The sequence below is a fragment of the Balaenoptera ricei genome, chromosome 2 (assembly GCF_028023285.1).
Source record: "Balaenoptera ricei isolate mBalRic1 chromosome 2, mBalRic1.hap2, whole genome shotgun sequence".
Classification (NCBI taxonomy): domain Eukaryota; kingdom Metazoa; phylum Chordata; class Mammalia; order Artiodactyla; family Balaenopteridae; genus Balaenoptera; species Balaenoptera ricei.
The window spans coordinates 78544894-78568018 of record NC_082640.1 but is presented as its reverse complement, the minus strand read 5'-3'; the positions used below and the strand labels follow the sequence as shown (position 1 = coordinate 78568018).

At 44.6% G+C, this 23125-nt stretch overlaps 1 protein-coding gene across 3 annotated transcripts in view; it reads left to right on the top strand.

Annotated features, from left to right (window-relative positions):
* Positions 1-23125, top strand: part of CGNL1 (cingulin like 1) — a 154481-nt gene that overhangs the window by 65248 nt on the left and 66108 nt on the right. For 2 of the 3 annotated variants that reach the window (XM_059913182.1, XM_059913183.1), the window contains one exon: positions 7826-8038. The exons of the other annotated variant lie outside the window; for it this stretch is intronic. In XM_059913182.1, coding sequence (XP_059769165.1) covers positions 7826-8038 — 213 coding nt within the window. The remainder of the gene's footprint in view (positions 1-7825; positions 8039-23125) is intronic. 3 annotated transcript variants of the gene reach the window in all.

Below are 23125 nucleotides of genomic sequence, written 5' to 3'. Positions count from 1 at the left end.
CATTAGTATTATATTAATGCCCATACACCACTTATCACAGGTTAAGTTTTTATTTGTTTAAAGCCCCCATAAGACTGTAAGTTCCAAGAGGGCAGAGTTGGTGATGGTTGGCTTAGCACTATATCCTCAGCAGTTATTCCAGTGGCTAGGACATATAGCACTCAGGAAATATTTGGTGGGTGGCTGGATGGATGCATTTTGAACGAGTGAGTGAGTGAGTAAATGAATTAATCTACTTGCTCTATACACAGGCCGCCAGTCTGGCTTCTGCCCGTATCAGTCTATCCCCTATTGATATTATCAATCTGTGAGTCAGTGAATAAGGTTGATTCCTTCTTCTGCTTCCATTTGTTAATTATTATGGGTTTTTTTCAGAGACAATTATTATCTCTTCTCTGAATTAGATTACCATCCTGTTGAGGTGTTAGATACACATGTGTGAAATGATTAGAGAGCAAGAATAGGTTTTGAACGTCTACATTTTTTTCTGGGGAATGAATCTAATTGAGGATCAGAAGAAGAGCTGTGCTGTGTAGATATTTTGATATTTGCTATAACTTTTTTGTTAACATCTTTATTGGAGTATCATTGCTTTACAATGTTGTGTTAGTTTCTGCTGTATAACAAAGTGAATCTTTGCTATAACTTTAGCATCACCTGTATCTTTGGCTTAGTTTTGAAGTTTAGTTCAGTTTAGCTAGCTTATAAAAGCTTTGGTTTGTAGGAACAGCCCAACAAATAAATGATACACAATTTAGAACAAAGCCAGAACAAACAAACAAAAAACCCATGAGAAAATAAAGGTAACTTGTTAGTATTTAACTTTCACTCTCTACTGCTTTTCCCCGAAGGGCTTGGATCTCATCTTTGTCCTTTTCTTGGGGGTTAAAAGCTGCTGTCTCGTAATTCCTTGTAGCTTCCTCTGTCTCAGCTGTCCATTGTTTTTTCTCACCCTCTTCCATGTTTACTTTGGAAGTCCTTGCCCAGGAGGGATTGTTGTTCCTGATCTTTAGGACTTAGCATCTCTCTTCCCCATGACTTGGCAGGGGTGGAGAGGAGAGTGGAGCGTTTGTGGCCACAGGGCAGAGGCCTTCTCATGAATTCATTTTCACGTGGGCAGAGGGGGTCATTTTCTCTTCCCCCCATGTGACCATCTCTTTGTCTCTGTTGAGACCACTTTCTCCTGAGAAAGCCTCAGGCCTGCTCCTTACCACCTGGTATTTCTTTTCATCCAAAGAGTCCTTAAAAACCACTGCATTTGTGGTATTCTTCTGCTTCTCTTGGCTCTGTCGTCTTCTCAGGGCTCTGGGTTACAAAGACAAGGTACACTAGGATGGGGCTTTGAAGATATGTGTATTTATCACTGAAGTGTTAAGAAAATCACATAAGGTGAAATTTTAAGATGGGGGGTGAGGGGCTTCCCTAGCGGTCCAGTGGTTAAGACTTTGCCTTCCAAAGCAGGGGGTGCAGGTTCGATCCCTGGTCGGGGAGCTAAGATCCCACATGCCTTTCGGCCAAAAAACCAGAACATAAAACAGAAACAATATTGTAACAAATTCAATAAAGATTAAAAAAAAAGGGGGGGGGGCGGAAATGCACATATTTTCCTAATACCTTAACAAACTGGTTTTTTTTTCTACATTTTTATTTGTTTCCCTATTCATTGACAGATTTCATTTATAATGTAGGAACAAATATAGTGTCTCTCCAGTTTTGATACCTGCTTTTAAAAGTTAATACGCCAGAAATATTTTTCTTTATGATACTTTATCGTCTTCATATTTCATTTTTAAGAAGATACCCCACAATATGCTTAACCATCCTCCAATATTTAAGTTGTTTCTTCTTTTTTTTTTTAATTATGAGAAAATATGTTGAATTTTTTATACGTGTCCTTTTACTTATTTAGAAAAATTTCCTAAGGAGAGAAATGTCACTGAACAGGTTATGGCTTTTGATAAAAATGTAGCTTCAAAAACACATTTAAATAGAAGGTAAGACTTTGCCATAGTCTATGATTCCTTGTGTGGACACCTCACTGATTCTAAAGGGGAAAGCTATTATCTTAGCTATCGGGAAGTCTCTTAAGTTGCTGAATTTTCCTAGTAACTAAAACCTAAAATTGTTAGTTGTCCTTTCCCCAGGTATTTTCTATCCTTTTAGATTCTGTTTTAGTGCATTTGAGCTTGCTCTGATTCTCTATTTCTTTTACTGGCCAGCTCATTCAAGAGCATATCATCTTTGCTTCTTCCCACATTTCATGCCTAGCATAGTGCCAAGCAACAGAGCAAATGAATAAATAAATTTCAATGTTTAAATTAATTTTAGGGACTTCCCTTGCAGTCCAGAGGTTAAGACTCTGTGCTTCCAATGCAAGGGGCACAGGTTCGATCCCTAGTCAGGGAACTAAGATCCCGCATGCTGTGCTGTGTGGCCAAAGGAGAAAAGAAAAAAAAAAAAAAGATAAATTATTTTTAAAATGCTACCATTAAAAAAAAAAATGGGAATAATTCTGAAATGAACTGTAGCTTCTTTGCCTCTTTGAACACAGTATAGTGAGCATATATTAACTGAACATAACTAGCTTTTTGACTTATAGTGGTAACTGGGATATGAGCTTCAGCTTTGGTGATGTGTTTTCAGGCAGAGGCTAATAATGAGAGACTCAGGAAAGGGAAACAGCGTACATCTTTTCTTAGAAATGTTCCTGGTATTGCTGGTTTTCTGGTTATTTGCCTCTTTCCTGTAATGGAAGCTATATCATCTACTGCTGCCTTTCTGCAAGAAAAGTTAGGACACAATTAGCTTCTCTATGCCAAAGTGGATTTCTCTCCCTCTGGAAAATTGTCCTCACTCTTTTTATCAGTTTCCTTTGACATGTCAGCAACATGTAAAAAATGGTCTATGGTTTCTATATTACTAATAAAATAAACCCCATCTCCTCGTCACTTTCAGTTTATTCTTCATATCTTAATAAAAAGTGGCCTGGGGGAATCTGATAACAGATTATAGTTGTAGCCAAGTTTTCCATGGCACTTGGCTTAGAACAGACTCTTAAACACAATGAACATTAAACACTTCTGCTTTTTAATGTTTGAAAAAGCTTGAAGGCCCTAAATTTTGTGAGGCCTGCATAACGCACAAGATTTTTCATGAAATATCTTTTAATACTTCACATTGTATTCAATAACATTGGGCCCCTATATGGAGTCAGTAAAGTAACATTAAGAGAGAATAAAATCATTAAAAAAAAAAAAAGGAAAGAAGGAAGGAAAAAAGGAAGAAATAGTAGAAAATATCCTGTTTTTTTTAGGAGAAGCCAAATAATTGACCAAGAATAGGATGACTGTTACTCTTAGTTAAACAACTGATGGTTCCGAATTTCTTTTTTAACTCAAGATACAAAAATAACTATAGGTCAAGTTTTCAGTCACTTCTTTGTCCATGAATTTGTTTCCCTCTGTTCTTGGAGGGATGAGTAAACATGAGACATCTCTCTAAGCCTCATGACGGTGGCTTTTTCTAATTACCAAAGATTGTCTTTGATGGGAGCCTATAATGTTGACAGATTGGCCAACAGAATCTCGTGGTGCTTTATCCCTGACATTTACCAAGACCAAGTACTTAGATATCAGTAAACTATTCTGGTTTTAAAATCCTATTGGTCTGGGGATAGGCTGTGCTCAGAAATGACATCTCTAGAATAATTATAAGCTTATTGTGTTGTGATGTTACTGAACATTATACACATTTTACTAAAGAAGCAACAGAAAAAATCATGTTTCTCATCAACTGTGTTACACTTTCTAGGCCATCCTTCTGGGGGAGAAAAATGACATAATTCTTTGGCAGCTGTAGTTTTGATAAAAGACCTTTACTTTTCCTTTCAATGAGCGTGGGCCAGAGATAGGGACTCTGTAGAACTTCTGGGAAGCTTTTATGCAAAAGAGAGTCTAGATCAGTTTTGTTTTCTCATTTTGACGTGGAATACCTGTGAGTAGGTGGCGTGTGAAGTGAAACTTTCTGTGGGCAAATGAGTTGCTACTCTGGACATTTTGGTCTGTGTTTTTTGGTGCCCCTGCTGTCAGGACAGCCACTGGCTGCTGCTAGTAACAGCTGGGGCCCAGAGCATGCTTCCTTTTCTTCTCAACTTTCCTTCTTGTCTTTTCAGGTTCTGGGCAGGTTTCTTTGCTTCAGTTTAAAAAGGTGGACCTCCTTACAAGCACTTGAGCAGAACTCAATACACCATTCATTTGCATCTGAGAGACTGAGTAACTGCCCGTTCCTCAGCCTTTCTTGAGTGTGTAGTTTTGTCGTCAGGCCTGCAGAGGCTGTGTAGTGTAGAGAAGGGGTATCCAATCTGGGTCCCAGTCTTGGCTCTACCACTTATAAGCTGCGTGATCTTAGGCATGTTAGCGTCTCAGAGCTCCAGTTTTTTGTTTTTTAAATGAATGAGAATAATAATATTCATCTCCTACGATTTTTAGAAATGCTTAGCGTAATTCTTATTATGTAGTAAGTACCAAACACAGTCAATTTTTTTAGCCTACCCTGTACCCACCCCCAAATACACATCCATACTAGGTCTCTATCTCTTGTACTTTCATGTGTGCAGCTACCCTGGATGTGTATAGGTTTTGAAAGTACTGGTTCTGAGTGCCCAGAGTTTTCCTTTGTTTGCTTTGATTGGAGTCTACAGAGAGGCATGTGCATCTCTAATAGACGTTCACGTGAATTTTGAGGTTTATATGTTTTCTCTCACTTCTTTAGCTTGATATCATTGGCAGTAAAGCCACCGAGGTGATGAAGTGAAGTTTTTGAAATCTCCCATCCCTTTCGGTCTCTACCCTGGAAAGCTTCAGGTGCTACTCAGTGATACCGTGAGGTGTAATCTGATTGGATTTGTGTAGCAGAGTCCACTTAAGCAACAGCCCCAGACACAGATAACAGCATGTTGGTGTAGAATGGACCATAAAAACAGGTTCTTGACATGCATTGGTGGCAGTACACAAAAGGCAACACAGAACACAGATATATCCTGGAAAAGATAAGTGTGGGAAGAGGAACTGACTTATCGTTAAAACAATTGAGAAATGTGTGAAAATAAGAGCAGGAAACGGGAGTAGGCTCGCAAGGGCAATTGTGAAGAAGCTGGCAGGAGGCTCCAGGAAGGCCTAGAGAGATAGCCAATAGCAACAGTGATGTGGGGGCGGGTTGCGGGTGTCTCTAATATCCCTAAGGAGGGACCGGACAGTGGGAACCACAGGGCATCTCCTTTGACAAATATCAGGACGGGGGTATATTTTCATAAAATTTACTTATGTGTTCTGTGTTTGGTGCTTTGGAAGAGCCAGAGTTGCTCTAGTTGCCTAGACGATTCTCTGGAAGTTTCTTCTAAGCTTATTAGTGCTTGCTAGCTAGATTCTTGAAGGACTAATTCTTAGTCTGTGCAGTGGTGCTCTACCCTGGGATTGCAGAGGCTCCCCTGGTTTAATGGACGCACGTGCCTAGAGTAAAGGAAAGAGAGTCCATTGTCAGTTATTCTTAAATCGATACAAATAGTTTCATCCCCTCATCAGTGACCCACTTCTTGAATGGAAAGTAGTTTATCATCTCTGAGGCCTCGGGTCCCAGGTGGCAACCATTCCTTCAGTTCTCCAGGAGCTCCAAGAGGACAGGATGTGTATTTACTTAGAAGCCACCAGTGAAAGAATAGACGAGTTTAGAATTCTGACATCTCCAGACTCCTGCTGTACTGCCTATGTTAACTTATTTATGTCCAGAACAGGCCCACTCCCAATATCATTGATCCATGCATCAGAAATATAAATCAGATCTATGTCCTTTTTTCAAGGAGCTGATAATCTAGCAAGAGAGGAGATAGGAAAATAAAATCTAGATACAAGGACTGCACGGTAAAAGTATTAAGTGCTATGAGAAGCACAGCTTAAGTGCGGTGGGTATTCAGGAAGGGGATTCAAGGAAGACTTCTTGGAGGAGGTCATACAGTATCTGAGTCTTGAGAGGTTTTCTGGCAGGCAGAGAGACATGGGACCGAGAGGGACGAAGGGCATCCCAGACAGAGGATGCTGTGTGGGTGATGGCATAGAGGCTACAGGTGAGAAACTGGAGGTTGGGAGCCGTTGGGCAGCTCTTGCAAACCACCTGGGCTGGAGGTGATGAGAGCCTAAACCAGAGAGGTGAGGGAAAGGATCTAAGATGTTACAGAACTAACTTTTTGGTTGTGAGGGACAAGGACGAGAGAGATCAAAGTTGCTGCCAGGCTCCTGAGCAGGTGCTGCCATTCCCAAGGATAATGAACAAAGAAGAGGAGAGGAAGGGACTTGAAGAATTCACTGAGAAACATAAGCCTCCGGAATCATAGGTGCCCAAGGGACATCCAGATGGATGAGTCTCGCAGGTCTGGACTCAGATAAGGGTTGGAGGTAAAGGTTTGGGGAGTTATTTATATAGAATTTAAAATTGGGGGGGAAAAAAAACCTAGATGAGCTTGCCAAAAAAGAATGAAGAATGCAAAGTCACATTCTTGGGGGTCATTTTAGCTTTTTAATAAGAGGGAGAGAAAAACCAGAAAAGATCGTCAGAGAAAAAGTGGCCCGAGGGAAGAAAACAGGAGCATGCAGTGTCTTTGAACGGCAAGGCAGAAGAGAGTTCTAAGGGGACAGGTGAAGAGGATCAAAGAGGGATTGAGAAAAGTGAGGACTGAGAAAAGGCCATTGGATGTGGAGATTAAGAGGTCAGTACAACCTTGGAGGGGACAGGCTTAGCAGACTAGGAACCAAAGCCATTTGCAAGAGAGTAAGGAGTGACAAGGTGGTCAAGGAGTAGAGGCAGTGAACAGAAATTATACTTTCAAAAGTTTGGTGGAAAAGCTTGTTTTTTTGTTTGTTTTTGCCCTTGACTCAGAGGAGGATCCTTGTGCCCTAAGGAAAAGGACATAGATTCAAGGAAACAGAAAGGAACAAAATGATAGAAAAAAAAAAAGACAGCTGATCAGTAAAGACTTGGAGCAGGCTGGCAGGGGAGAAAGCTTGTTGTCTGTGAAGTGGCTTTGGCTGGGGAGGAACCCTGGCGTCCGGAGAGGTGCTGGGCGGTCAAGCCCAAGTCCTGGCTGACTACAAAGTAGGGGTGTCTGCCGGAGAGAGTGAGCCTCAGCTTGAGGGGAGCTGAGCAGGTCTGACAAGAGATGGTGACCTGAAAGGAATGCCCAGCCTTGGCAGGACACACTTGGGTTTAGGTGATGCGATTTATAGCGGAACTTGCTGCCCCAGTTGTGTGACTTTGCTCGTGAACTGTGAGGTTATGAGGCGGTGAAGGCAGAGAACGTGTGAATATTGTGCCTGCTCAGCACAGGGCAGGGGCATCCCGAGGACTTGGGTTGTGGGTTAAGGGTTTGAGTACACGCAGGGTTCTGGGGGTGAAGTAAGCGAGGCCAGCAAGTCGGCATGTCTTCCACAAAGCAACGGCTCATGAAGGCCACTAGCAAGGGCTACAGACCATTGCACCGAAGTGACGTGAGATGGAAGAAACAGACCTGGCCCCTCAGAGCGTCGAAAATGAAATCAGTTTCCCTTTTCCCCCTCGAATTAAATCTCAGAAAAGCTAAGATAGTCGAATCGAGGGGGATGATGGCCTCTGAGGAAGGGAAGGGGAGAGGAGGAGAGGGACTAAAGCAGCGTGTAGTGTACGGGAGGAGAGAGCGCGGAGGACGAGCGAGGGTGCGGCCCGTGTGTGCCGGTGACCGGGGTGGAGGTGCGGGGCGGCTCGGCGTCCTCACCTCCCCGCCCGCGTTTCCTCCCTCCAGGAGCTTCTGCAGGCAAAGCAGGACCTTCAGCACCTGCTCATCGCCAAAGAGGAGCAGGAAGACGTCCTGAGAAAGCGGGAGCGCGAACTCACCGCCCTGAAGGGAGCCCTGAAGGAAGAGGTCTCCAGCCACGACCAGGAGATGGACAAGCTAAAGGAGCAGTACGACGCCGAGCTGCAGGCCCTGCGGGAGAGCGTGGAGGAGGCTGCCAAGGTGGGTCCCGGCCAGGGTGCGGAGCGGCTGGGTGGGGACAGAGGGGCAGGACCGCCTCTCCCGCACTGGTGTCCGTTGTGTGCCTTCCTTTTCATGACAGGGTGAAACTCGGTTTCATCAGATGATTGATCCAGACCTTGTTCACAGACGATAAACTCAGCAGTTCTGTTGGTGACCGTTTTAAGTTTGTAAACTTAAAAATTGTTAAGGACCCTGCTTAAAAGCTCTTACACGCGGTGAGATTTAGAAAGCCCGGGAGTGAACCCCTCCAGGGTTCCTAAAGGTCGGTGGCCTAGGGCATTGCGTGACTTTGCTAATGGGGTAGGGTTTGCAGACAGGACCCAGATTTCTGGAATCCTTCACCCCTGCCCCCGCCTGTTCCTTCTGACTTGTGAAGCCTTTTGTTAGACAATTCCGGTTCTTTTCTCAGCAAAGTTACAAGAGGGTTAATGGGCTGAATTGCCCAAACCCTTGCCAGATAATTTTTCTCTTAATTGAATTCTTGGCTCCTGCAGATGGATTTTAAATTATGTTGAGGTCTTTGGTGCAGGCCTCACGTGGGCTGTTAGAGAAAAGGGGAAAATGTTGTGAAATATCATGCCATCTTTAGGGAAAGAGGGGAATTACAGAGTATAAATTGTAGAGTCTCTGTAATATATAGGTTAAAGATGATGGAGAAAGAACTCTTGCTGTTGTTTGTTTATTCTGTGATGATCACAGTGATAGCTCAGAGCTGGTAGGCCCTCTCCCCTGTGCTGCATAGTGACTCACTGCTTTTTCAGTTACAGCACGGTAATTGCAAATGACAAGAAGTGAAAGATGGGTTTGTTGTATAACAATAAAACGTTTGGGAAATAGTCTGCTTGGGGTTATTATAACAGTTAAAAAAAAAAGTCTCTTGTTGATTTGCCTGTCTTAGTTTTTTTGAGATTTGGTTTAGTTTGAGGGAGAAAAGCAAAACTGATTTAATTTTCATTGCTTTGCAGGGACACGTCTCTTTTTTCCATCTGATTTCCTTTCTGTGCAGGAGCCTGGTGTCCTTGCTCTTGGCCTTTATGTGCTGTTGCTTCATGGGGGACATGCCAACAGGCTGCTGAGTAAAATAATTTTCCTTTGGACCCATTATGTCTTTATCATCTTCAGACCTTATGTCAAAGGTTGAGTTAACATGGTTTATTCATTGAAGGGTAGTTGAGGATGGTGTTTGGCATGTTTATAGTGATTTGACGGTAAGGAAAATTAAACTTACGTCACACAGGGGATGCAGGAGATTTTATTGGAAGTTTCTAGGTCCTCTGCTGTCATATGTTACAAGTGGGGAAGGGAATCATGGTAGGCGAAAGAGGATCTTTGTTGTATGGAAATGAGATAATCTGTAAAGACTTGGGCTACTGCATTTTTGTTGTTGTTTTTAAAATTTATTTATTTTATTTTTGGCTGCGTTGCGTTTTCGTTGCTGCGCACAGGCTTTTCTCTAGTCACGGCGAGGAGGGCTACTCTTCGTTGCGGTGCGCGGGCTTCTCATTGTGGTGGCTTCTCTTGTTGCAGAGCACGGGCTCTAGGCGCGCGGGCTTCAGTAGTTGTGGCATGCGGGCTCAGTAGTTGTGGCTCACGGGCTCCAGAGTGCAGGCTCAGTAGTTGTGGCGCACGGGCTTAGTTGCTCCACGGCATGTGGGATCTTCCCGGACCAGGGCTCGAACCCGTGTGCCCTGCATTGGCAGGCGGTTTCTTAACCACTGTGCCACCTGCGAAGCCCGGCTACTGCATTTTGAGATCTCCTGACTTCTAAGCATTGCTTCAAATTAGACAAAAAAGAATCACATAGACCAGCAACAAGCCATTTGCAGTCGACAGTGTGTGCCCTTTGTCGCCTTGTGGCTGTCCCTAGCACCGTGTCTGACACACAGTCACATCTGTGCGGCATTCGATGAGTGAAAGTAAGAGGAGGATCAGTTCCCCTCTTAACCGCATTTTCAGTCCCTGGTGTGTGGTTCCTGTTGAGTTTTCTCCAGTGATGACATGGGAGATCTTTTAGGAAACTCTGCTATTTCTCTGCCTTGCTTTTGCATTTCCCTGCAATTTCTTAAAGAGGATCCTGATTGTGTTTTTTTACACCTTGTTAGCTTTTGCTTCTGAAGGTGTTTTCCGAACAAATGTGGCAGAATCATATTTAATGGAAAAAAAATTATGTCAATGTAATGGACAGATGCTGCCTTTTTGTTACATTATTTACATATTGGTACTATATAATAGAATTTTAGTAGTAGTATATTGACTACTTGGAGGAGAGTGAATTAAATATAATTTTTTAATATAGTAAAGAGTTTCTTAAATTTGTACACCGGCCTTTTTTTTTTTTTTCATTTAAAAAATTTTTTTATAAGAGATATATTTTCCAAAGTTCTTTTTTTTTTTAAATTAATTAATTAATTTTTGGCTGCGATGGGTCTTCATTGCTGCGCGCGGGCTTTCTCTAGTTGCGGTGAGTGGGGGCTACTCTTTGTTGTGGTGTGTGGGCTTCTCATTGTGGTGGCTTCTCGTTGAGGAGCATGAGCTCTAGGCGCGTGGGCTTCAGTAGTTGTGGCACACAGCCTCAGTAGTTGTGGTGCACGGGCTCAGTAGTTGTGGCACACGGGCTTAATTGCTCCGCGGCATGTGAGATCTTCCCAGACCAGGGCTCGAACCCGTGTCCCCCGCACTGGCAGGCGGATTCTTAACCACTGCACCACAGGGAAGTCCTGTACACTGGCCCTTAGCCTTTTCCTGCCTCAGGGGAGGGGCTCACCCACCACTCTGACTAAAAGCTGACATTTCTTTAAGGAACTGCATTATATTAAAAAGTTTATTTCCTTGGCAAGTCTTTGGAGGCCAGCCTAGCCTCCTGGCATCACTTTTTCTAATTGTTGCCACTGAATCAGGGCCAGAAATCCCTACACTGCTATTTTATCATATTGTCAAATAGCAAATATTTCCTTCTGGCCTGAGCTTGAGCACTAGAAGTTTTAAATTACTAGAACATTTGGTGAAAACTGTCACATTATATTAAGAATGTTTTATAGGTATTCCAAACAGCTACTCTGTAAAAGTGGTTTTCGTAGACCCAGACAGCCACACCTTTTAAAGAACAGATTGATTGCTCAACAGAGGAGAATTCATGAGCGCCCCGGTGGTGTGGGGTGTCCTCGTGCAGCAGGATGAACGTCGCTTCCCCTCAGAGCGGTGGTAGTTCAGGGCATTAGATGAGCTGCTTCAGTGCCCTCCCCACAGAAGGAGGGGTCTTTACGTTGTTAGAAAGAGGATTCTATCGATCACACAGTCTTTGAAAAGACTGTGTGATAGATAGCATGTTGTTCCGTAACATACTTTTTTTCTATGTTATGTTCTTTTATACTCTTTCCAGTTTTGAAAAGGGAATGTCCTCTTTCTCCTTGGGTCTGTGGCAGTGGCTGGGAGCCACGTGCAGAAATGGACAGTCAGCGGGGATGTGCATGACTGTCATCTGGGAGTGAAATGAAGACCGTCCACAGCTGTTAGTGTCTTCTTTTCATCCCTAACCCTCCCTGTCCCCAGTTCTTGAGCAAAAGAGAAGTGGAGATGGTGGTCAGCATTTTCAGATTTCTCAGAGAGTACGCTCAGCTCAAATTCCAGCTCCTCTAAGAGCTTGCTTCTTGGACTTTACAGTTTCCAGGGGCCTGGTATTGCTGATTACAGAGTAGGAAAGAGTAAGTGCCCCAGGTGAAGCTGTAGGAGATGGCTTGTGCTGGTGGCAACCAGGAAAGATTTCCTGGAGGGAGCTGTGAGAGGTGAGTGGTCTTTGGACATGTGAGCATGGAGGCTGAGGACATTTGGGGTACCGAGTACAGCATAAGCAACCCCTTGTTAGGTGGGAAGGTGAGATGTGTGTTTGGGCTGGAGCCCTGTGGAGCAATAGAAGAGAGAAGAAGACAGGCTTAGGAAGAAGAGGACACAGATGCAGAGACCTGAAGAGAAGCAGCCAAGACCAGTAACAGAAAAGCAAGGGGAAAAGTGTTGTATCTGGCTTAATTAATGAAACATTTGAGAAACTTCTAGAAGCAGCCTGTTTTTATATTACATACTTATATGTTGAGTCTGTGTGCTTTTATATTGTTCTGCACTTTATATAGTGTAAATTCTAACGTTATGCCCACATTTTATATTCCATATAACCCTTAGAGAAATTTTATTCAAATTCAGTGAGGTTGAAACTTTTTTTTTCCCCTCCAAAACTGTCCTTAGATTATGGCCTTATGTTTGTGTTTCACCTGATAGTTTGGAAATGTCGCTCAGTCTTGTGAAATTGAATGTGTGTTCCTGGGCTCCTTTCTCATAGCCTCTGTAGATTTTTCCTTCCCTCTTTGCTACCAATCTGTGAACAATTTCTTTTCAAAGCGTAAGGTCAGCAGAGGGTCAGATGGTAAAACCAGTGCTAATCTCAGGATCAGTGGAATTGCCTTCCTTAAGAGAAGGCTAATTCAGTGTAAAATCTCATTTCTGTCTTCTCCGGCGGAGGCAGGTTAGCGAGGGAAACTGTAAAAAATCCTTATTTCCTCAGCTGTTTAACTTCACATAATCAAGTTACTCTGAAGGACAGCTGTTGAGAGCGGGGACAGCGGGGGGGGGGGGGGGGGAAGCGGCAGGTTTGTAATCAGGTGCCCAGGTATAGGAAAATGTCCCCTCTCTGCAGATTCAAGTGTGCCTAGAGTGGCTCAGAACCCTCTGGCAAAAGTAAAATGGGAAACATTCAAGGTTAAAAAAGTTCTACTTTTCATTTTTTTTCTCTCTAGTTTTTCCCCCTAGAGCTGGCTCTTCATAATTACATCACTCTTCTGCATTCTGTACTGATTAAAAAGTAGCTAAATAAAGAGGCCTGGTGTGGCATCCTAGGGTGTTCGTTTTAAACCTTCCATCAAAGCCCCAGACATGCCCCATCCCTGCTGGGTGTCTCTGATCCCAGGTGCATGGGTCCTGATAAATCTCTTACGGGCCTTGGAGAACAGTAAACAGGACATCCCAGCACTTCACTCCTGGTGTTTGATCTGAGCTGCCAAAGTCACTTGCTGTGGGTGTAGAAGACAGAGTAAGAGTCCCTGACATCCCCATTCATTTTCCATCAAATATTTGAGTGTGTTTTACCACTGCCAGTCACTGAGGATACAGGGCAGGCAAACCATGGTTTCTAGCTTCGAAGATCTTTTGTAGCCTTGTGGGGAGAAATGTGCAAATAAGATGAGGATGAAGTTATAGGTGCTGTGGTTGAGGCACAAGCAGGGCAGGAGATCAGGAAAGGCTTCTGGCTTCCGAGGGCAACGTTCAGGAGAGAACCAGCACATCTGTTCTGTAACTTGACGCCCTACATGTCTTTTGCGTACCAAATACTTGAGAATTAGACATGAAAACGGTAATTCCTTTCCAGGACCTCTCTGAGAGTTTCTGAACATTAGCCCATCTTGAACCTGCTGGCTTTGTACCCAACTCCTCTTAATAAACTCAGAGTTAACATTTAGAATTGCTAGAAAGTTTAAATAGTCTAAATGCAAGACAAAGAAAGAATGTTGACCCGAGGGATGAGTTAAAATAGACTTAATTTATTTAAAAAATCAATTAGGTCCCAGTTATAGGTAAGGTTTCTGGAGGGTAGGACCTCATGAAGTGAAATATTTATGGGGAAGGCCTCTTTCCCGCTAGGATGACAACCTCCAAGGAGCTCTCCTTCAGGTCTCTCTCCTAACTTCAGGGGAGCAGATTTAGTTGCTGCTGTTCTGTGGGAAGTGTCACAGTGCAGGAGAAAGGATCCTCTCACAGAGAGGCTGGCCTTGGGCAGGTCTTAATGACACTTCCTTGAGGCCTCATAAGTGTCGGTTGAGTAGGAGGGCGTATTCCTGTAGCTCCTGGGAGAGAGGAGGTGGCAGCAGGGCTTTCACGTTGCCCAAAGCACTCGGATGACCCAGAAAATCACAGTGAATTCACACGCAGTGTGAAGAGAAAGTGTGGAAACTTAACTGGGTGGAGAAGGAGTGAAAAAAAGCCTTGTCCTGGCCTCAGGAGGAACGGCAGAACAGCCTGGTCTGCGAGTCACACTGTCTGTGCCGCGTCTGACATAGGCTTTAAGCCCGCCCGGGGGAGGGGGGACAGCTCTTGCCCGTTTCCCACCTGTATGAGGAATGACCAGAGGACGAGGCATAAACAACACAGAAGATTGGACGACCAATAGTCAACATCAATGCCTTACCGTTGGGAATGGATTGTTGATACAGTTTTTGGACTCTCTGTCAATAAGTAGTTCATTCATAGTCATTCATTAATTGAGCAAGTATCCATCCAGCATTTCATCTGGGCCAGGCACCATGCTGGGTTGTGGGGATAAAATGGACAAGAGGGGTGAGACGGACAGAGTTCAGCCAGTCACGTGTGTAAATGTGTAATTCAGTTGTGATAAGCGCTTTGAAATGGAGGGAGGGAGGGGAAGCTTCCTCAAGCAAAATGAGGATGGAGATCTGAAGGATGAATGGGAATTAACCAGGGTTAAAAAAACTCTCAGAATGTTCCAGGCAGAGGAAACAGCATGTGCACAGGGCTTGGTGGAAGGAGGGGGTGCGGTCTGTTCAAGGTGTTGAATGAGGGCCAGTGAGGCTGGGCTGTGAAGGACAACGGGAAGTCTGGAGTGAGAGGAAGTGGAGAGCGGAGTAGGGACCAGCTCATGCAGCCTGTGTGCGTCTTAAGGATTTTGTTCTTTGCCCTAAGAGCAGTGGAAATCACGGAAGACTTTTAAACGGGTTGTGTGTGTGTGTGTGTGTAACACGAGCAGAGCAGATTCCTTCTGTGGCAAAGAGTCTGCTCTGGTCTTTACAAGTAAGGACGTTGCCCTGGGATGACGTATTCATGCTGCCACTTTAGATGGAGGCATGAGCTCTCTTCAGCAATCTATTTCCATTTTTAACGAGGCCTCTCTCTCTGCTGAAGGGCAGAAGGGGAAGGGAGTTGGGGTCATGGAGGGTCCCATTTTCTTAAAAAAATTAAAAAATTTTTTATTGAAGTATAGTTGATTTACAATGTTGTGCTGATTTCTGCTGCACAGCAAAGTGACTCAGTTATACACATATATACATTCTTTTTTTATATTCTTTTCCATTATGGTTTATCCCAGGAGATTGGATATAGTTCCCTGTGCTATACAGTAGGACCTTATTGTTTATGCATTCTAAATGTAATAGCTTGCATCTACTAACCCCAATCTCCCAGTCCATCCCTCTCCCTTCCCCCCTTCCCGCCTTCCCCCTTGGCAGCCACAAGTCTGTTCTCTATGTCTGTGAGTCTGTTTCTGTTTCGTAGATAGGTTCATTTCTGCCATATTTTAGGTTCCACATATAGGTGATATCATATGGTATGTTGTCTTTCTCTTTCTGACTTACTTCACTTAGTATGATAATCTCTAGTTGCATCCATGTTGCTGCAAATGGCATTATTTTGTTCTTTTTTTATGGCTGAGGGGGGTCCCATTTTGTTTGTGACATTTTGCTCTTTGCTGATCATTGGTTCCCTGAATTAGTAAACTGTGTCTGTGAGTGAGTAGGTGAGAGTGGGTAGGGATCATGGATGAAGAGGAAAGCATGGTCTGTTGGTGGTGAGGTTTGTAGGAGGAAAGTTTTGTTTTCTAACAAGGCTGTTACAGTGTCTTAGTGCTAGAAATATCTTTAGACATTTATAGAAGTAGAGAAAATAACCTAGTAAGGTGCTTGCCTGTCTCCCCAAATGGAACAAATGTTCTGAGATCTCCGAACCATCCATGGACACCACCCACAGTCCAAAAGTGTGAGCAAGGCAGGAGTGGTGGTCACTCACTGAGGGCCAGGAACCAGGTGCATTTCCAGGTGTGGATATGCCCACAAAACTGGGCAGTGTAAGCAGAGGGGCTATTTTAAATAGCCAAGGATGATTGCAGCCACTAAAATATTGCAAATAGTTGAGTCTTTAACATGTGAAAGGAAAACTGCATTAATTTTGTTATCAGAAATCCTACTCAATCTATGTTATATTTTTTCTGATCTGCTGTATTCTTTCTGACCCTCTAAATTCTGCCTGATGAATATTTTTCTAAAGACTTGCCAAGATCATTAAGTAGATTTCTACTTGGTGGAAAAATTTGGCAGTATTATTTGATCACTCTAAGCAGAAAATGGAGGATGTCATAAGCTCTAAGTCCATTAGATAAGAAGTAGCGTGGAAACAGAAAATTTACAATGTCAAAGTAAATCAGGGCATATAGGGCTTTTATGGTAGCCAACCTCTGAGATGACCTGCTCCCCTGCCCAGTGATCTATGCTTCCTGGGACTCTCTCTCCTTTGTAGGCCCTTCCCAGGTTGAATAGGGCTGCTCTGTGTGACCAGTAGAGAATGGTGGAGTGTGACTTCCAAGGCTAGATAAAAGACATCATTTTAGCTTCTTCCTTGCTTCCTCTTGAATTGCTTGCTCTGGGGAAAACCAACTGCCATGTTATGAGGGCCCTCAAGCAGCCTGTGGAAAGCCCCATGTGATGAAGGACTGAGGCCTCCTGTCAGTAGCCATTTGAGTGCACCATCTCGGAAGTGGATCCTCCAGCCTCACTTAGGCCTTCAGATGACTGCAGCCTTGGCCAACATCTTGGGCCAATCTCATCAGAGGCCCTGAGCCAGAACTACCAAGGTCACTTCTAGATTCCTTACCTTCAGAAACTCTGTGAGATAATAAATATTTACAATTACTTTTGGCTGCTGAGTTTTGGGGTAATTTGTTATGCAGTAATAGCTGACTAATACAGCATTTTGACAAAGCCATCTTTCTTATGCCACATTTCCTTATAGCCCCTGACTCCAGCAGAGCTGTAGCATCCTGCCATACCCTTGGTCTAGTCCTTGTTTTGCTGGACTATAGCTGTTAGGTGAAATGTCATTCTCCCCATTTTGAAGGAGGGACCATCTTATCCTTTGTATCACCAGCACTTTGCAGAGTGCTCAGTAAGTGTTCTCTTTCTGCATGAATCAGAATGTGCAAAGGTTAAAAAGAACACAAACATAGTTTGAGAGGGAAGCGTTCTAAATTTGGCTTTGCTTTTATTGACTTCACAGAAGACTCCTAGTCCTTCCTGGTTTTTGTTTCCTCTGTTGTAAATGGGTACTATTTTTATTATCAAAAACAAACCAAAAATGAAGGCATATGCATATATGCTTGTGCATGTATAGGCTATCTCAGGAGGGACACAAAGCGGTAGTGATTGCCTTTGGGGACAAGTAGGGGGAAGGGGTGAGAGGAAAACTTTTTAAAAACAGTGTATAAAACCTTTTATACTACCTCAATCTATCCCATGTACAGTGAAATAGGGGTACTGATCTGTGCCTTCCCTAGGCAGGCTCAGAGGAAACCATGAGTTTAGTGGTGTATGTTTACCTTTTGTCCTTGGGGGCCCCTGTCTCAGCTTTGGCCTTCACCTTCCATCTGCTACCCAGGTCTGTGTGTCTGTGTCCATGGCATCACTTCCATCCTCAGATCTTTTTTCCCACAGCCGCCATCCTGGTTCAGGCCTCGTTATCTTCAGCTTGGATGGTTTCAGCAGCCGTCTCCCTGCTTCCTCTCCTGGTTTGGCCCCTTCGGACCACACCCGCCCTGTTGCGGGTTGGCCACCCTCTAGTCCGGCCCCCACTCCTGATGGCTTCCCTCCACTTACACTTACAGCCCTGCATGAGCTGCCTCCCACCTGCCTTTCCAGCTCTGGTCCTCACTGTTGTCCATGGTGAGCCCAGCGTCAGGCACACGGCGCAATTCCCCATTCCTTGGTAGAAATGTGTGCTCTTTCCCCACACGCTTGCCACCTCTGGGCCTTTGCTTTGTAGTCCCCTTCCGTCGCGAGTCCAGTGTGGTGCCGTAGACAGGGTGGAGGCTTGCCGTCAGAAGATGTGGGCCTCGTCTCCACTGCTTACTGGCAGGGAGATCCTTTTGGGGGGGGGTACTGTATTTCATTTTATGGAGTAACGCTGAGCATAATTCTTTTAAAAGTTGAATTTCTGGGGAGTTCCCTGGCCGTCCGGTGGTTAGGACTCCGCACTTCCACTGCAGGGGGCACGGGTTTGATCCCTGGTCGGGGAACTAGGATCCTGCATGCCGTGCGGTGCGGCAAAAAAAAAGAAAATTGAATTTCTGTGCACCACTTGCCAAAATACCAGTTCTTCCTCTTCCTCCCAATTCCTGCAACCCCCTTGTATGTTCTTTGGGAGATAATCTACACTGGCGGTGGTCAGCCAGGAGCGATTCTGCCCACTGTCTCTGGGGGACATTTGGCAGTGTCTGGAGACATTTTTGGTTGTTGTAACTGGGGGCATGCTACTGGCACGTAGTGGGTGGAGGCCAAGGGTGCTGCTAAATGTCCTACAATACACGGGACAGTTACCCGCCCCCCGCCATGTATTTCTGTTGAGAAACTGGAATCTATGTATACAAGTGTGTGTATATGTTTATGTGTGTGTGTGTATTCTTTTCTTTTTATACAATGACTGCTGTGTGACCTTAAGCATAGTTGGTGAGCAGTAGACTGAAATGACTGAATATTGTTGGCAAACCTCATCTGTGATCCCCCATATCCTCTTCTCTCAGTTGGGAAAATAATACTAACAGCGTCTGTCTCCTGTTGTACATATTCTAGTTGTACATATTCTAGTCTCAGGCTGTGTCTTCTGACTTGCTCTCCTGTGCCCTCCTCCTAGACTTCTCCCTGTGTCCCCTGGGCAGTCCCCCTGCCTTCTTTCCTCTGTCTCTCTGCTCGGATTAGGTGTCTAATCTCTAATGTCCTTCAGTACCCCCTGTGCCTTGGTCTCTATGGTTAAAATCCTGCCGGTCCTTCAGGGCTGAGCTCACATGCCCTCTTCTTCCTGTGGTCCAGCAGCTGCTGTCCTTTCTCTTTGAGATCCCCAGAGCCTTTGCCCCTCCTGTAGCATTTATTGTGGTTTGCTTTGCCTATGGTTGTTTATTCACTCAGCTCATGCACATGGTACGAAGCCTGGGGGTTCAGAGATGGACACGACGGTCTCTGCTGCTGTCCCGAGACAAAGTTGATGCCGCCAATCTGGCACGTGGAACGATGGCATCCAGGTTTGGAGAGGCTTTTATACAGCATGTAAAACAGAAATACAAAAAGGAATGATTTTGTTCCAATTAGTCAGGCCAGGAAAAGTTCCTAAGAGGGAATGAGGCTTGGATTGAGTCTTGGGAGCAGTGAGAGTAGTGAGGTGATTAGGGCATTCAGCTGGAGGGAATGTCATAAGCTGGGGCATGGGACCTTGGGATTGTTCTCTCCTGAGACTTTAGGGGTAGCCATTTTCCTTATTCATTTTTGTACCATCCATAGTCTTACCCTAGGCAGTTAATAGATTTGTGTGTTCATGTACGTATTCATCCAACAAATATTTTTGAGTGCTTTCCATATTTCAGGTACTGAATGGATACAAATGGGTTTAGCACGTTAGTGGCAGATGCATTGCAGTGGAAACCGTTAGAGTAGTAGGTGGCCTCTGCAGATGTGGTTTAGTGAGTTTTGAGCTACAGATTAAGTCATGTGTTCGCGGTGAGCACATGTTAGGTCTCTGGAAATGTGTGTAAGAACATTCAACGGCAGATGTAATGGAAAGCTCCTCCTGCCCCAGTGATCACTAGGGAACAGAACTTGTGTGAGCCAGCGTTATTAGGTTGGTTTCATGAAAGACAAAATAAAGGGCAAGGTGTTTGTTCTACAGGGTGATTGCAGCAGTTTTCACAGTAAAGGATAAAGCAGTGTTGTTTTGTCAGCAGTAAGTAGGAGTTGGGTGGGAGAGGGGACAAGGGAGAGGACTGTTCTTTTCCTAGGACATTCCAAAGTCATAGATGAATCTTACCTTTGGGGACTTACAGACGAAGGGGAGAAGATGGCCAAGTGTGCATATTTCTCCTTTTAACACTTACCCTCTTTTTCTTTGTTAAATTTCTGCACATGTGTCTCAAGTGTGTGGTCCAAAGAGAAGAGATACTGGCTGTGTCTGGTTTTAGGGAAACTCTTAAGTCCACTTATAGTTAGAAAAATGGGATGGCCTGGATGTGCTTCAGAGACTGGCTGGAACAAGACTGGGGATAAAGTCAAGCAAGTAAATAACAGAGCCCAGAAGAGGGGCAGTAGAGAGGACGTGAAAGTATCTGGGCAGATGTGGCATAGGAGGATGTGAAAGCCTTGTCTTTTCCATCCCTGAATTGTCCAAGAACCTAAAGATGTCTGTTCTGCACCAGGGAAAATGTTGGCTAGATGACAACGTAGGGAAGACTTAGAAATCTGCAGATTTAGTTTGAAAACACAGTTTTTCATGGCTTTGGAGCAAGAGCCGGGGCATTAATAAGCTCTGGAAAGTGGGCAGTGGGGTTGTTCTGTAGAGTCCATATGGAGAGTCTTTTGAGCCAGTTGAGTTTATAAATATGACCCTGAACTTGGGTCCAGCATGTGCCAAGCCCCAAGGAGGAGTATAGTGTGTGAGTCCCTTGTACTTTCTGATCTACAGGGTCCTCTCTGCCTGGTGAGGCATTTTTCTATCATGGCTCTAAGCCTGTGACCTTGTCTGAGAAGATTCCCACTGCTTCTTCCATACTGGGTTTCTGAGACGTCAGGAAGCTAAGCACCTAGCCTGCCCGCTGGGCTTCCTTCTACCATTCCTGTCGTGGACGGTCCCTTGGAGCGCCAACTCACTGCCATTTCCCATATCTGTCTTAGAGACCCTCAAGGCAGAAGCAGACGCCTGTGCTGTGTACCGTGAACTTCCTGCTGCTGAACTGGGGAGGAAACGTGGCTGGGAGGCGGTGAACTCTGCAGCTGACTCAGGCCCAGTGGAGAACCAGGGTTAATAATTTACTGTACCTCTCTGCAGCCACCGATGTTGACCTTGACAAAACTCTGGTAGAAATTAGTCAGAGCCTGGCCTGGCATTTAACTAACAGGATACTATGACAGGGAAATAACTTGTTGAGAGGTTAGTCCTGTCTCTGAGTTTACAGTTGGCATTCACATGCACCCGGTCCTGTTTGCATCCAGAGTGGAGAACTGTTTGCTCACCGTGTTCATAGTGTTCATGAGACAAATATGTCACCCGAGATCAGGGGGCCTGGCTTTATGTGGAGCTGCTCATCGTGGCAGGAGGACAAAAGCCACATTGATGGCGAAGGCCTGTAGGAGAGGCAGTAGAACAAATCTGGGCTTAGTGGGTGTGGCAGGTGAAGAGGCTCCCTACCCCACCCCCAGGCCTTCTATTTTAAATTCATAGCCCCTTTTCTTGAGCAGTTCGGAATCTTTTACCTCTGGTGCTGGGAGAAGGCTAGACTGATTAAACTTCCTAGTGTAAAGTCAACGGCACTGCTGCTTCTAGAAGGTTCTTCAGCTTGGGGAAGTGGGGGCCTCTCTCTGTAGAATCTGTTCTCTCCCTTTCCTGAAGTGGAGATAGCTAGATTAAAAGCCCTAGTTAACTATTGGATAAGCCTAGGCTGCAAACAAATACGTGGTAACCCACAGGTGGACTCTTCTTACTGGGGGGTTACCTAAATGCTGTGTTAGGTGTGCAGTGGGGCGGTGCTATTGCTCTCGGAAATGGGAACGCAGTCATTTCCCTGTCAAGAGCCGCAGGGTGCTGTGGACGTCTAGCTGCCCTCCTCCTCCCTTGGCCCTGTAGGAAAGTGCAGTGATTTAGTTAGAGATGGTTCCAGAATAGAGTTTCTAGGTTTCTCCTTCTCTAGTACACTGGCATCTTTATCCAGCCATCAAATACATGCTGTCTAAGTAGATGTGTACTTTTGGGGAAAACAGCTGGCCCAAGATGGGAGTGTGTGGGGAATGGGACCGAAAAGCAGAGCAAGCCAGCAAAAGGAGAGGTGGAAGAGGAAGGGCAGGAGCTAGAAGAGAGGGCTGGGGCTGGAGACCAGTGCCCAGCTGCAGAGGAAATCAGCATGAGAAGCAGGCAAGGAGGACAGTCGTAGTTGGAAGTGTGATGGGCGTGGTGAGGTGCAGTGAAGACAGGAGAGAGAAAAGATGCACGGGTGGGGGGCGGTAGGATAGGAAGTGGGGAAGCTGGAAGCATCCGGAGATGAAGGACAGAGGAGTCTGGAGTTTGAGCCACAGATCCAGAGGGTAAGGGGAGGAAGGATGGTTCCGAGAGGCACGAGAGCGGGCCAGCAGAGGATGGAGGGTAAGCTGTGAGCTATGTGTTATGCCCGGTGGGAGTTCTGCTCCAGGGGTGTTGGCTCTCAGTTATCCCAGATAAAGAGAAGCCAGTGTTGGTTTTATGGCAATATTAGAAATGCATGGTTACTAAATAAATGACTTTTTAAATAAAATGTGAAGTGTGAGAAACTAGAAGAGGATAAACAAACTTTTATCACCTGAGATATGGAATCTTTATGCCTCCTATTTCTAGGGACTCTCTGTCAGTAGCATTGAGCATGGGTATGAAAATATGCATTGGATTTAATGTTTAAAAGAGCTACAAATGTCATTTATTTGTCTGTGGAAAGTAGGACCGTAGTCCCATAAATTGTAGCTGTCTCTTCTGGTCTTTGGGCAGGAGTTTGAAGAGACTCTTGGAAGGATATCAAAAGAAGAATTTAAATGACTTAGGTCCCATCCATGAGAATGAAACCAATACTCATTTAAAAACATTGTGTACTCTAGCTGAGAATTTATACAGCCTTTTAAAGAGGAGACAAACACAGTCTAGGTTCCCAGTGATCCGTCTGTGAGCTTGTGGCATTGCTTCTTGGGTCTAGGACCTTGTTGTTCCTACCAGCTGGCTTGGGGCCATCTTCCTTCCTCTTGAAACCAACTTTCTTTGATACGTCATTGGAGATTTCCTATTGTTCCCTCCAAATCATTCCTTGATGAACAGTACTTTAAAAGCCTTCCGTTTATATCGAGACGTTCTCATATTGATCAATAGTATGTTATTAGTTCTAAAATATTTTTTTGGTAGAGTCCTTGAGGTTTTCTACATAGACAGCCATGTCATTTGCAAATAGGGATAGTTTTATTTTTTTTCCTT